Source organism: Capsicum annuum, chromosome 2, assembly GCF_002878395.1.
Source record: "Capsicum annuum cultivar UCD-10X-F1 chromosome 2, UCD10Xv1.1, whole genome shotgun sequence".
NCBI classification, from domain to species: domain Eukaryota; kingdom Viridiplantae; phylum Streptophyta; class Magnoliopsida; order Solanales; family Solanaceae; genus Capsicum; species Capsicum annuum.
In genome coordinates, this window is record NC_061112.1 from 134849815 (window position 1) to 134863229 (window position 13415).

At 39.7% G+C, this 13415-nt stretch overlaps 1 protein-coding gene across 2 annotated transcripts; it reads right to left on the minus strand.

Annotated features, from left to right (window-relative positions):
• Nucleotides 1-372: 372 nt before the first annotated feature.
• On the minus strand, nucleotides 373-10837 carry LOC107858239 (glycosyltransferase BC10). 2 transcript variants are annotated; one of them, XM_047407075.1, is made up of 11 exons: nucleotides 10432-10837; nucleotides 9991-10329; nucleotides 9370-9486; nucleotides 8564-8664; nucleotides 7464-7535; nucleotides 7239-7320; nucleotides 2491-2571; nucleotides 2150-2191; nucleotides 1726-1785; nucleotides 1261-1407; nucleotides 373-875 (listed from the first exon to the last, which is right to left on the minus strand). In XM_047407075.1, exons 2-11 carry the CDS (start codon nucleotides 10288-10290, stop codon nucleotides 696-698), a joined length of 1182 nt encoding a protein of 393 aa, XP_047263031.1. In that variant the 5' UTR covers nucleotides 10291-10329; nucleotides 10432-10837; the 3' UTR covers nucleotides 373-695. The 2 variants fall into 2 exon arrangements, with proteins under 2 accessions (XP_047263031.1, XP_047263030.1); XM_047407074.1 differs by having other exon boundaries at nucleotides 10577-10796.
• Between the last annotated feature and the right edge of the window lie 2578 nt (nucleotides 10838-13415).

The window sequence follows — 13415 nt, forward strand, 5'->3', positions numbered from 1 at the left end:
GGTTGAATGCAACGTAATTACACTGAATAAGACCATTCTCTCAAAGCAGAGCTTGGTCAAGAGCAGAAGCTGTGCAAAAATACCTCGATGACCAAGATAAAACATTCATTCAGTTATCTACCAGTACTGGTAGAAAGTAGAAAGCAGAAAGCTGCAGGTTCAATATTCGCACAAACTAACCCGAATACTATGATTAAAAAGAAATCATCTAGTTACCAAGGCTGATTTTGATATGATTTGATAGGCCCTGAGTGATGAGATTATGTCCCTTCTTGCTTGGAGCACTAAAATCTATCCAATGAGGACAGTTTGAGAATTGACAGAAAACAGACAAATATTTTTCTAAGCATCTTTGGGGAAAAGAACACAAGATTTTGGAAGCTGGAAATAGAAATCAACAATCATTGCTGTTCCAAATTTGAAATATAATGCACTATGTACTGAACAAAATAGAAATAAAAAGAATTCCTATCATTTTAAGAAACATAACCGTACAGTGTAATGTGATTTTCTTAATATCTACAGTACTAAGTGTTATATGAACCATACTACGATCAGCTTCCACCTGTATATTTCCTAAATCAGTAAAGCTAGAGGTGTTGTTACACACTCTCGTTGTAATTCTATCAACGGCCACTTATCCCCTCATGGAAGTATATGACAGAAAAAACTATTAGAAAGGGGCTGATTAAAAATCATGGTGTTGAGTTCATTATAGAGGCAGCGTCAAACTGAGAAACTACTCCTTCACTCAAGAGGCGCATTGCAGCCCCTCGTGAGAATTTCCTTGCAAAAAGAAAACAGGGGACCAAAGTAGAATTATTCCGACACCACTCTGTTCTGTACTCGCTTTCGTAGTAAACATTGCGGATATCCTGCAAAAATTGGAAGGTTGGCAAGTTGCACAAAGCAATCAGTTCAGTAGGCAAGATGTCTTGATGCAATATCAACGAGAAGAGTTGAAGAAACAAAAACTACTAGAGAAGTTGAAGAAATAACCAACAAAATATTTTAAGAAAGAAAACTAAAGAAGTCAGGGAAGGAAAACCAAAAAGAAGTACAAGAAAGAAAACCAACTGAGGAAGTCAATGAAGAACCAAAAAAGAAAACCAACGGAAAAGTCAACAAGGAAAACCAAAAAGACGAAGTCGAAGAAAGAGAAGTTGAAACTATGCCAACATGAAAACGTAAGAAGATATGATCATAGTGTCAAATTCCCAAGCTAGAAATGACAGATTATTACACACATACCATACATACCTTTATTCTCTTGATCTGTACAGGCCCAGCATCAGCATAGCTAAATGTAATGGGATGCCAACCCTTTTTCTCCATATTTGTCACAGATTCATTCCACTCTGTATAGGTTATCGTTCTACGTTCAAGTTCTCCTTCAAAATCATGCATCTGTAAACCAATAAAAATCTAGGACATTAGTTCCGAAGTATAATTCTCAAAAGCAGTCCACACAGAGAAATCCTTTGTTTTTTTAAAAGAGGAAGAGAAATCGTTTGTATATCAATAAAACATGAGTACTTTGTGTAATTTGTCTAAAAAAATGAGTTCCAAAAGAAAAATGTATCACGGTCCTGAGAACACACAAATAAGACCAATAATGAAGTAGCTCAGGTAGAATAAGTCTCTGGTTAAGTTCAGAGTCCTGAGAACACACAATAAGACTAAAGATGGAAAGTATCCGAGGTAGAACAATTCTGATATACTTACCGCCAACAATGTTTGCACATAGTGTTCATCTGGAATGCAGTTGTGCTGCTTTTGAAGTTTCTGCAAGGTTTATTTCAAGGTTAGAAGAAATAAGTATCAAGAAAAGTGAATGCTTCCGGAAACAAAAAGGTGCACAATGCAATAGTGTGAATTAGCAAAAATATAACGAGTAGTGGCGCAGTCATAATCTGGGGGAGGGGGGACTTCGCACACCATGAGGTGGCAAAGGATGGGGATAAGTGAGAGTTGACTGAGGAACACGTCGACACAGAGCCATGACTGACGCACATGAGGATGTTGCAAAGGAGCACATCAAAGCAAGACAGGTCGAAAAGAGCACTTGAATTATGTACAGTGGATCTTCCTGTTCTAATATATTAATAATGTCAAATGTATCGACTTAGCAGGAGGCACACTAACTTACCATATTCTTTTTCCCCTTGCTCGGTTCCAATGGTGGACGTCTCTGCAAGATGAAGATCCTGACTCTATTAGTTATCAGATAAACGAAGCAGACGGGATACAGTGCATCAGCGTAAAACCACACTCAACAGCTCCACTTAGAGAATGTAACTGACAACGAAGGAAGGCATTAACTACAAAAGCATGTTCATCTTCGTGCGGATATTAGTAAATGGGGGATTTTAGGCTATTGAGGAGCACAACAATTTCATAAACCTGAAGCACAAATGCTTTATTAAGCATACACATATTCAACTACACATGTATATGAAGTTTAAAGATGGAAGAACACATGATATGAACCTTGCAGAACATCTTGAAGACTGAAAACACAGCATCATCATCTGCCACCACTTCCGCGTGCTTCCTGATTAAAGTGATCCACTGGACTAAAATGTCAAGTCAAAACTCATAGAAGCAGATATGGATAACACTATCATACTAATTTCACAACTCATACGAGCATGCGGCATATTTAATTGATTAGAGATACAAAAACTACTTTTAAAAACCCGAGCATCAAAAAACTAATTCCACGGGTACCTGCTACCTCCCACCAGTACATGTACCGGTACCGGTAACTCTGTCCACCAAGACTGAACAAATAAGAAGAAATACCCTAGTGTTTTTCTCTAGCTCATGGTTCTCAACTTATTTCATTGACCATTAGGCCACACCCTATGCTTAAATATTTCATGGATTATATTTTCACGTATTGGAAAAGTGTAACCTAACGGCTCTCATCTCTCTCTAACGGCTCTCTCTCTTCCTCCCTACCCCCTCTCTCGCTAGCATCGGTCACCGGCCCCCGTCGCCGTCGCCGACCGTCGGCGCCGACCCGACCCAACCTCCGGGCCCGACCTCCGGCTCCGGTGCCGACCCTCTCTCCCTCTCTCCCGCACCGGTCCCCGGTCCCCGCGCCGCCGCTGTCCTTCGGCGCCGACCCCGTCGCCGCTCCCCGCCACCCTCCGGCGCCGACCGCCGGTCCCCCCCCCCCCCTTCCCTGTCCTGCCCGTCCCCCCCAGCGGGGTACACCAGCCCTCCCCCCAGCCGCCGCCCGGTCCCCAGCCGCCACCCGCCGCTCCGTCTCTAGCAGCCGCAGCCCCAAGCGTAATCCAGTGACCTCTAACCTTTGTTATTTTCGTTATTTCATATTTCATTTTATTTCATTATTGCATATTCCATTCTTAGTATTATTTCGGTATTGCATATCCCATTATTGAGTATAGTTTTATTTCGGGAGTATTCCTTTGAATTTGTGTGAGCCTTGTATTTCTTTGTTGCTGCTGCTTTGATACTACCACCGTGTATATCTGTATATTTTTTTATACTTTCGTGTAGTTGTGGCTGTGGGTGGTAATGGGTGGATAAGGTCATGTCCGAGGGGGTTGGGGCGTGGGGCCGTGGTGGGGGCGGGGGATGAGTAGAGGGCGGGAGTGGGAGAGAGGCCAAGGTTTGGCCGCGGGGGGGGGGGCAGTGGAGGGCGGGACGGTAGGCTGAGGGTTGGGTCTTGGAATATAGGGACCCTTCAGGGTAAGTCCATAGAGCTCGTGAGGATTCTTAGGAAGAGGAGGATCAACATTGCGTGTGTCCAAGAGACCAAGTGGGTAGGGTCTAAGGCTAGGGATGTGGATGGTTACAAGCTGTGGTACTCTGGGAGCGACAGGCGTAGGAATGGAGTTGGCATCTTAGTAGATGAAGAGCCTAGAGGTCAGGTAGTGGAGGTGAAGAGGATCAACGATAGGTTGATGACTATTAAGTTAGTCATTCGGGGGTTTACCCTGAACGTGTGTAGTGCTTATGCGCCGCAAGTGGGATCGGAGGGGAGGAGAAAACGCGGTTTTCGGAGGCTTTGGAGGAGGTGGTGAGAGGCGTGCCTAGTTCGGAGAAGATTGTTGTAGCAGGGGATTTCAACGGGCACATCGGGGCGCTACTGGGAGGCTTTGGGGATGTGCATGGTTGTTTTGGTTTTGGGGAGAGAAATGAAGAGGGGGCGACCCTATTGGAGTTTGCGAGGGCCTTTGGGCTGGTGGTGGTGAACTCGGGCTTCCCGAAGAAGGACGAGCAACTGATCACCTTTCGAAGCGCGGTAGCCAGGACTCAGATTGACTTTTTGTTGCTTAGGAAAGGGGATAGGGCGTTGTGTAAGGACTGTAAAGTCATCCCGAGTGAGAATCTTTCGACCCAGCATAGGCTCTTGGTTATGGATTTGGGTATAAAGAAGAATAGAAAGAGGAGTAAGGAGGGTAGACCGAGAATTAAGTGGGGCGGCCTGACGCCAGTGAATGCGTGGGAGATAGGGGAGAGGTTGGCGGGAATGGGGGTGTGGGAGTGTAGGGGGGACGTGGATAGTATGTAGGACAGGGCGGCAAGGTGCATCAGGGAGAATGCAAGTGAGGTGTTGGGTGTTTCTAGGGGCCGGGCCGGGCACCATCGGGGGGATTGGTGGTGGAATGAAGAGGTGGAGAAGAAAGTGGGGACCAAGAAAGGGGCGTATGCTAAATTGGTGGAAAGTAAGGACGAAGAGGAGAAGCGGGTGTACAGGAAAGAGTACAAGCTAGCGAGGAAGGAGGCGAAGTCAGCAGTCACGGCTGCTAAGACGGCCGCTTTTGAGAGCTTGTATGCAAGGTTACAGGGGAAAGGAGGGGAGAAAAAGTTGTTTAGACTCGCTAAGGCTAGGGAGAGGAAGGGTCGTGACCTCGATCAGGTGAGGTGCATTAAGGGGGAGGACGGTAGAGTGTTGGTGGAGGACGGCCACATCAAGAAGAGATGGCAGTCGTATTTTCATGGGCTCTTGAATGACGAAGGGGATAGAGCTATTGTGTTAGGGGAACTGGAGCACTCAGAGGAGTGTCGGGATTTTAGCTATTGTAGACATTTTAAGGTAGAAGAGGTTAGACAGGCTGTCCGCAGGATGCGAAGGGGTAGGGCGACGGGGCCGGATGAGATACCGGTGGAGTTTTGGAAGTTCGTTGGAGAGGCTGGTGTAAGGTGGTTGACTGGATTGTTTAATGAAATTTTCAGGACGGCAAAGATGCCCGAGGCGTGGAGGTGGAGTACCATGATCCCTCTCTATAAGAATAAGGGGGAGATTCAGAGTTGCGATAACTATAGGGGGATTAAGTTATTGAGTCACTCGATGAAGATCTGGGAGAGAGTGGTCGAGGTATAGTGTCTATTTCGGAGAACCAGTTCGGATTTATGCCTGGCCGCTCGACGACGGAGGCAATCCACCTGGTACGGAGGTTGGTGGAGCAGTATAGGGAGAGGAAGAAGGATCTGCACATGGTGTTTATCGACCTGGAGAAGGCTTACGACAAAGTCCCCAGGGAGGTGCTTTGGAGATGCTTGGAGGTGAGTGGGGTACCGCTGGCATATATCAGAGTAATTAAGGATATGTATGATGGAGCGAAAACCCAGGTGAGGACGGCGGGAGGAGACTCGGAGCATTTCACTGTCCTGACAGGATTGCATCAGGGATCTACTCTTAGTCCCTTTTTGTTTGCGTTGGTGATGGATGTGTTGACGCGGCGTATTCAAGGGGAGGTGCCGTGGTGTATGCTTTTTGCAGACGATGTAGTTCTGATAGATGAGACTCGAGGGGGTGTGAATGACAAATTAGAGGTGTGGAGGCGAACTCTTGAGTCTAAAGGGTTCAGGGTGAGCAGAAGTAAGACAGAGTATGTGGAATGCAAGTTTAATGACGTGAATGAGGTAGTAGTGAAGCTGGAAGCTCAGGAGGTATGTAAGAGGGACAAGTTCAAGTATCTTGGGTCCGTGATCCAGAGTAACGGTGAAATTGACGAGGATGTCTCGCACCGTATTGGGGCGGGATGGATGAAGTGGAAACTCGCGTCGGGGGTGCTGTGTGATAAGAAGGTGCCGCCCAAGCTTAAAGGCAAATTCTACAGGGTGGTAGTCTGTCCGGCCTTGTTGTATGGAGCGGAGTGTTGGCCAGTTAAGAACTCCCACATCCAAAAAATGAAGATGGCAGAAATGCGGATGTTGCGCTGGATGTGTGGACTGACTAGAGGGGATAGAGTTCGGAATGAGACTATCCGGGAGAAGGTTGGTGTGACTTCAGTGGAGTGCAAGATGCGGAAAGCACGATTTAGATGGTTCGGACACGTGAAGAGGAGGGGCATGGATGCCCCGGTCCGTAGGTGTAAGAGGCTAGCGTTGGATGGTTTTAGGCGGGGTAGGGGTAGGCCGAAGAAGTACAGGGGTGAGGTGGTTAGGCGGGACATGGAACAGTTACAGCTCACCGAGGACATGACCCTAGATAGGAAGGTCTGGAGGACGCGAATTACGGCAGAGAATTAGGGCCAGTTCGGGTCGCTAGTGTAGGGAATTACTTGGTGGGGGTTTTATTCTTGTCATGATTCCGTGTTCCGTGTTCCATGTTGTATTACGAATCTGTGTGCTTTCCCCTGCTTTCCTCTGCTTTATATTACTTATGGGTGCCGTATTTATGTTATGTAATCTGCTTCTGTGCTGCACTATGTGTTTGTGTGGTATCTCGTGCCTTGAGCCGGGGGTCTATCGGAAACAGCCTTTCTACTTCATCAGAGGTAGAGGTATGGACTGCGTACATCTTACCCCCCCCCAGACCCCACTAGGTGGGAATACACTGGGTTTGTTGTTGTTGTTGTTGTATATTTTCACGTATTGGCAACCTAATTCTTTAATTCACAGACACAAGCTCAACAAAGACCATCAAGTTAGTGGATAATCCCTTCTGAATGTCTTTCAATTTTTGTTAGGTAAGTTATATAGGTTGACATATTTCAAGTTCGTAGACGCTTTTTCTTAATCAAGTTTATAGGTGCTTTTACTTGATATCTGCATAAGTGCTTTGCAGACCTCTTTGGTCCCTGAATATCTTTTCACTTTTGCAAATCCTCTTCATATTTGATGGACTAAGTAAGTGCTCCTCATCTTTGAATGTCATAGTTGAGGTTGGAGGGACATCGATGTGCTTATACAATAATTTGAGAAAGTCCTACCGATTTATGTAAATCCACATATAATTCAGACTGAGAAGAAATTACCTGTGACCCTTTCCGCCATTTGCTCATGGGTATATAGGGTGACATCTTTGGGTTGTAGCGGCCATCCTTTTTATCAAGAAAACTGAACGACAAACAGAACCTCATTCATTTACTGCTAATGTCACTAATACGAGAATTCGAAATAATTCATTAGTGATTCAACCAGACCCTCAAATCCTGAACCCACTTAAGGAGTTGATTCATAAGTTATATCATCCATGTTACCTGTCCACAAAGCTCCTCGGAGTAGCCATCAAGTAGTTGTATATGAAGCTAAAATTGTACAGTGGGACACAGCTGCAATATCAACCATTACACAATTAGAGAAAAATCTTAACACCAAGGCATAAAACCATAACTCAATAACCGGGTGAAACAAACAGAAGGGAAATACATGGATAAAAGAATTGAAACACACTAAATTTTGAAGTATGCTCTTCTCATGAATTCATTAACAAACAAGAAGTCGATATGTTGTGTCAACACTTAAGCCGCAAGTGAAACTGCATACTTGACAATTTACAAGATATTTAACATGGACTTTATGCGCATGACAAAGTTTTGGATGTGTATTCGTTTTATTTTTTCTTCTATCTTTTTCCTTTTTTTTTTTGTATAAGAAATGTATATTCTGTCTTATAAATCCACTGACCCTTTAACAAGCAAGAATATGATTGTGCTGCTCATCAATAACTCCATTGTGAATTCACTTCCTAATAACTGCCCTTATACTTTTTCAATTGATATGTCCTACGTGTATGGTCCTTATTGTTTTGTCTTGAAAATAGTGCCCTAGGCCTTATCCTACCATATCCATGTCTATTCACTAGAGTAATGATAGTAATTAGCATTGGTGCTAAGCATGCTTGAAAAGTTGTATGGCTGTTCTTATTCAATAAGAACCAAAATTATTGTAGCTCTACCCAAGTCTTGATATCTAACGCAACGCAATACAGATCACCTGGTTTGAGCAGTGTGAATATTAACACAGCAAAAGGTATAAATAGGTTAATGATTTTGAGATGACCAATAAAAGAATTGATCTTAGTTAGACATGTAACCCAAAGGAACACGTCTAAAGAGTATGATCATCAAAGAAACTTCAAAATATACGAGGGGACGTCTAGAAAGACGCTAAACTTCTCCATTGAATGGAAAGAATCAAGTAAATCGTTCATGAGAAAAACGGAAGCATAAAAAGAACAGTTAGAAGGCAGGTGATAAGCAATTGCTGAGCACGTCATGCATGCACACTAACAAGCCACCAAGACAGACTTATATAAGAGCTGTCACACGTCAAGTGTTTTCTGATGTAAAAATTGTACCTGTCTGACAGGAGAACAAATCTTTGATTTGCTGGATCATCAAGTGCTGAGCCAAGTAATAACTTCTCTGCTTGGATCATACTTGATTCTCCCCAAGCTACCTACAGGTTACTCTTAATATGAATCTGGTAAAGATATGAAAGTGATTGAAAGAGGAGGGAAGTAAATGAATAATACTACATTCTTTCATGAGACACCAATTTAAAATGTCAAATTGACTTTTACGTCTTGTATTGATGGCAGTGGATACAAATATTGAAGTAAGAAGTAGTCGAATCGAGATTATCTGATACAGGAAACATCACATCAAAGTTCAGAACTTCAAAGAAAAAAGATTTTGCATTCTTAAAAATCGTGAAAGTTATACCAAACAATATTACAAATGGAATACCGGGAACATTGTCAAACAATTCGATACGCCCCAAGCTAGAAGGAGTCACATAAATTAGAGTGGTTGAATCACCATATACCAAACATAGTTCCTAGGTTGGTCCAATAATAATATCTAAGCTTAAGGCTTAGAATCTAAATTTCCAACATATTGGAGGAAATTACATCCAACCTACCAAATCTCTACATACAAGTTCAATCAGATACATTTCCTGATAATATCTAAGAGTTATAAACATAAATATCTCGATCAAGAGAACAAAAGAAAAAGAATAAAATGAATTCACTGAACTAAACGTTCATGCCACAGCAAATTGAAATTGCTTCGGTCACCAAAAAACTAAAGGAACACAATAAAGGTTAAAAAAGAACTGTAGTACAATGTAGCAACACAGTAGGCAAGTAACACCACTCACCTTGATGCTATTTGTTAATTGCCGATCATAAAAGAAACTCGATCTTGTGGTAGACTCATCAAACACAAAACCAGGCTCCGAATGTACATATACGGAAAAATTACCAGTGTCAGCATTCTGCAAACACCAAAGAGATAAAAGATATCAAATATTTCAGTTTCTGAAACAGGGAATATCCCCGCAACCAAATAACTGTCACATTTCCATTGTCTTCTAGCATAAAGGGTGAGGGGTCAAAAACACGATATCAACTATTAGGCATGCGAGTTTCATAACTGAAGAACCACAAACTATTCATCAAAACACAACTCAACTATCAATTGTTCCTTTGTTCCTTTCCCTACCTGAATGATGGTGATATTTCAGGTAGAAAAAAGAAATAACTGATAGTTAAGGTGTGTTCCTATAAATAGTTGGTGATAGTTCTAGAAAACTCATACACCTAAACTATAGTTCAACCATAGTTCAGGTATGTAACTCGAAAGACCTGGATACTTAAGGTGTGCATTTGATCATTAACTCTCTAGCAAATTTAAAAAGATTGAAACTTCACTACTATTCCAAAAAAAAAAAAAAAATCTTGATCCTAAATTTGACGAAAAATTGTAAAATTGAACAAACCTCGAAGAAACTTCCCCAAAGGAAATCGAGAGGCAAATTACGACGAACAAGAAAGAGGAAAGCAACTTTAGGATTGCCACTATAATCAAGAGGTCGAGATCTACGAGAAATTGAAGAAGTAGAAAAAGAAGACGGAAGTTCGGAATCGGAAAGAGAGTAGCTCTGTAGCTTGAGAAAAGCCAATACACACAGAGTAAGAGAAACTAGAACCACCAGCTTCCACCACAACCACAACACATTTTTCACAGACATTCCGGCGGTCCTCGCCATCGCTATCGCCGCCGCCGACTTCTTCTTCATAGGTTTGAATTCTCTTTCCTCCTCTTCTTCCTTCTCCTCCTAAAATCCAAAAAAAAAAAAAAAAAGCAGATTTAGACTTTACCTTTCGCTGTGTATATAAAAAAAAACATTATACAAATATGTGCGTGTCAGTGTGTTTACATTGAAGAGGTGGCGGTTGAAGCATTTGAGAGACGACAGCGAATGCTTGGTGGTGCTTTGGCTTTTGTAGTGTTGGTTTCGTGCACAACTGAATTTATCAAAAACAATGGAAGGAGAAGAAGCTAACGATGTCGTTTCGGCGAACCTTCTAACTTTCGAACTGTATAAGCCTTGTTCTAGATTATTAGATACTCCGGCGCTTCATGGCCTAGAATTCTCCAATTCTCTTGTCTGCCACAGGTGATTAAAAACTTAAAAAGATTTAGCTTTCCTTGTTTGTCCATTTTCTTCTTTTATACACATTAAGAAATCATAAAGATGCCTTTAATTATTTATTCTTCGCATAATTCATAACCCTTTAACATTCACTTGCCTTGAAATTGTATTTATTGCATAAATAGACGTACCTTAATATAGTGAATTCATGTCTCAAAATAATGTTCTACGTGTTTGTTATGTGTCTACCTCGTTAATTTTATACAAATTTAAATATTTATTTGTGCATATTTAAAATTAAAAGATTATAAATATAATTTGATATTAGATTAAAGAGCATGTTTATAATTTAAATATTTATTCTTTTTAATAATATTATGTTTTTATACATCAATATCAATATTACTTTTTACTATAATATTTATTATTTTAACGCTTAATATGTATTCTTTACTTCTTAATACGAGCATTTAAGAAATTGGAGTACTATTTATAGTTTAAAAAGGAATGAGAAAATGAGAAAAATTAATTCAATTTTGGTTTTATAAATTGACTCGCAATATCTATTCCAGTACAATGGACAAGTGGTAAAACTAGATGGAGGTAATATCTCAAAAAAACATTAACACCCCTCCGTTTTAATTTAAGTATCTTACTTTACTTACTTATTTATTTCAAAAAGACTATCTCTTTTTATATTTAATAAGTTTTTCAGTTTCACCATTTTACTTGACAAGTTAAAAATTATAAGATTTAAACTAATATATAGATTTTAAATTCAAGATCATCATATTCAAAAGTCTCTCCTTATTGCTTAAATTTCGTGCGTAGTTGAATTTATACCTTAAATTGGGATGAAGAGGGTAATAATTAACTTTTTATTTTTAGAAATGCTTATCATCGACTTATTATATAATTGCCGTCTATTTATTCAAGTTTGATATTATAAATGGGTGATATCTTTCCAAACAATTATAGTTAGAAAAAATTTATACTCAGAGAATAACACGTTACACGTATTACACATTAGATCATCAATGTTTGACGATTTTCGATTATAAGAAAGTACATAGCAATGATATAAGATTAGTTGTATTTGTCAACACTAGTACAAAATGAAATCTTTCTAAATCCCTAAACATCATTGTATAGAACATTATTTTCTCCATATTATTACTCGCTTACGCAACGCACGTGCAAAAATACCCGTACTAGTTTTGTTAATAATATTCTCAACGTCTCAAATTTTTTTTATTTGATTTCTCAATTTACTTGTCTTTTTTCATTAATCAAAAAGAGATAAAGATTTTTTTTTTTCATGTTTTACCCTTTCATTAAAATGTAAACATTATTTAATAGGGGTATTATAATAAACTAAACATATTATTAATTATTTTTCTTAATTAATTATCATCTCAATTTGGAACGAAGGGAGTAATAGTTATAAGAGTAGGTACCTTCCCCCGCCATGGAATTAAGAAATTCCGAAATCTGTCAACAATTATTTTAATGCACAAATCTACAGAATTATATCAAATGGAGGAAAAAGAGACGTGAGAACATGGAAGGCTTTTTCCATGTAGCTAAAGTTTGGAATATTATACCTAACTTCCTAAAGGCCACTTCAACATCAGCATGGGATGACACCTCCTCATTCCAACACATGGATCCAAAATGTTAAATCATCCATCTATTATTCATGTGACTAATATATATATTAGTACTATATTATTCATATTATTTGTCTTTTTAAAGATTTTTATGCAATTGTTCCGGTCCATTTGTGGACATTTGACAAAATTAAAATGACAGAGAGACGCAATACGTGCTTTGCGTGGCACAAATCGAGAAATGGTCCTACATAATAAGTACTTCCTTCATTTTAAATTACTTGTTTTAAATTGAAATGATATATTAATTAAAAAAAATAATTAATAACATGGCTAGTTTACCATAGTACTCTTATTAAATATTGTTTACATTTTAATTTGAAGAAAAAGTAATTAATACAAAGGGTAAAACATCTTCTTGATTAATAAAAAAAGACAAGTAAAATGAAAATCAAATTAAAAAATTTGGGACGGAGGAAGTATTAACCACGAGAGTGATTGTCCTGAGTACTAACTTTTGCTGCTCTCTTAAATGCGTCGACTAATTTTAATTGCTCACTGGAGCTGTAAAAATGAAGTAAACAGAAAAAAGAGTATAATACATACTTTTAGTCTTATTAAGAAAGCGTTGAATTAAATTTAGTTTGCTAATATTTGGGACCAGAGGCAACAAATTACTGTATGTGCTTGGAATGCTACATCGGCTTTGTCCAGCTAGAAATGAAAATGGTGGGCTTGGGTTACAAATCCACTTGAAAACATTGGGAGTAACATGTTACTATGTGAATTGATGATGACCACGAAATATTAGGGATCAGTTTTATTATATGCTTTGCTGAAGGATAATTGTACACTGTCGCACTCTGCACAATTTTGTCTTGTAGCATAATTACTGTGTAGGTATAAAGTGTATAACAATGGAGACCTGATCCTATTAAATTTCGGCCAAGATTCCTAAACTCCTATATAAACAAATGGAAGCAACCTTGCAATTCAGTTTTTGCATCTTACATTTTCGTGAAGGTAACAAAAATCCTTGGGCTCAAGATTTTTGGAATTCCTTTGTTCTTTGGTTTTGCATTTCTTGAGTTATGTCCTAGAAACTGATTTACTTCAGTGTTGTGAGTAAAGATTTCTTTTGATTTGGTATTTGATCTA

Excerpts from the sequence above, each read along its gene's own strand:
- LOC107858239 (XM_047407075.1), bottom strand. The coding sequence starts at position 10,290 with ATGAAGAAGAAGTCGGCGGCGGCGATAGCGATGGCGAGGACCGCCGGA. Across the intron at positions 2,572-7,238 it reads AATGGCGGAAAGGGTCACAG|TGGATCACTTTAATCAGGAA; the intron begins GTAATTTCTTCT and ends ATTTTAGTCCAG. Across the intron at positions 1,408-1,725 it reads ATGTGCAAACATTGTTGGCG|ATGCATGATTTTGAAGGAGA; the intron begins GTAAGTATATCA and ends ATTGGTTTACAG.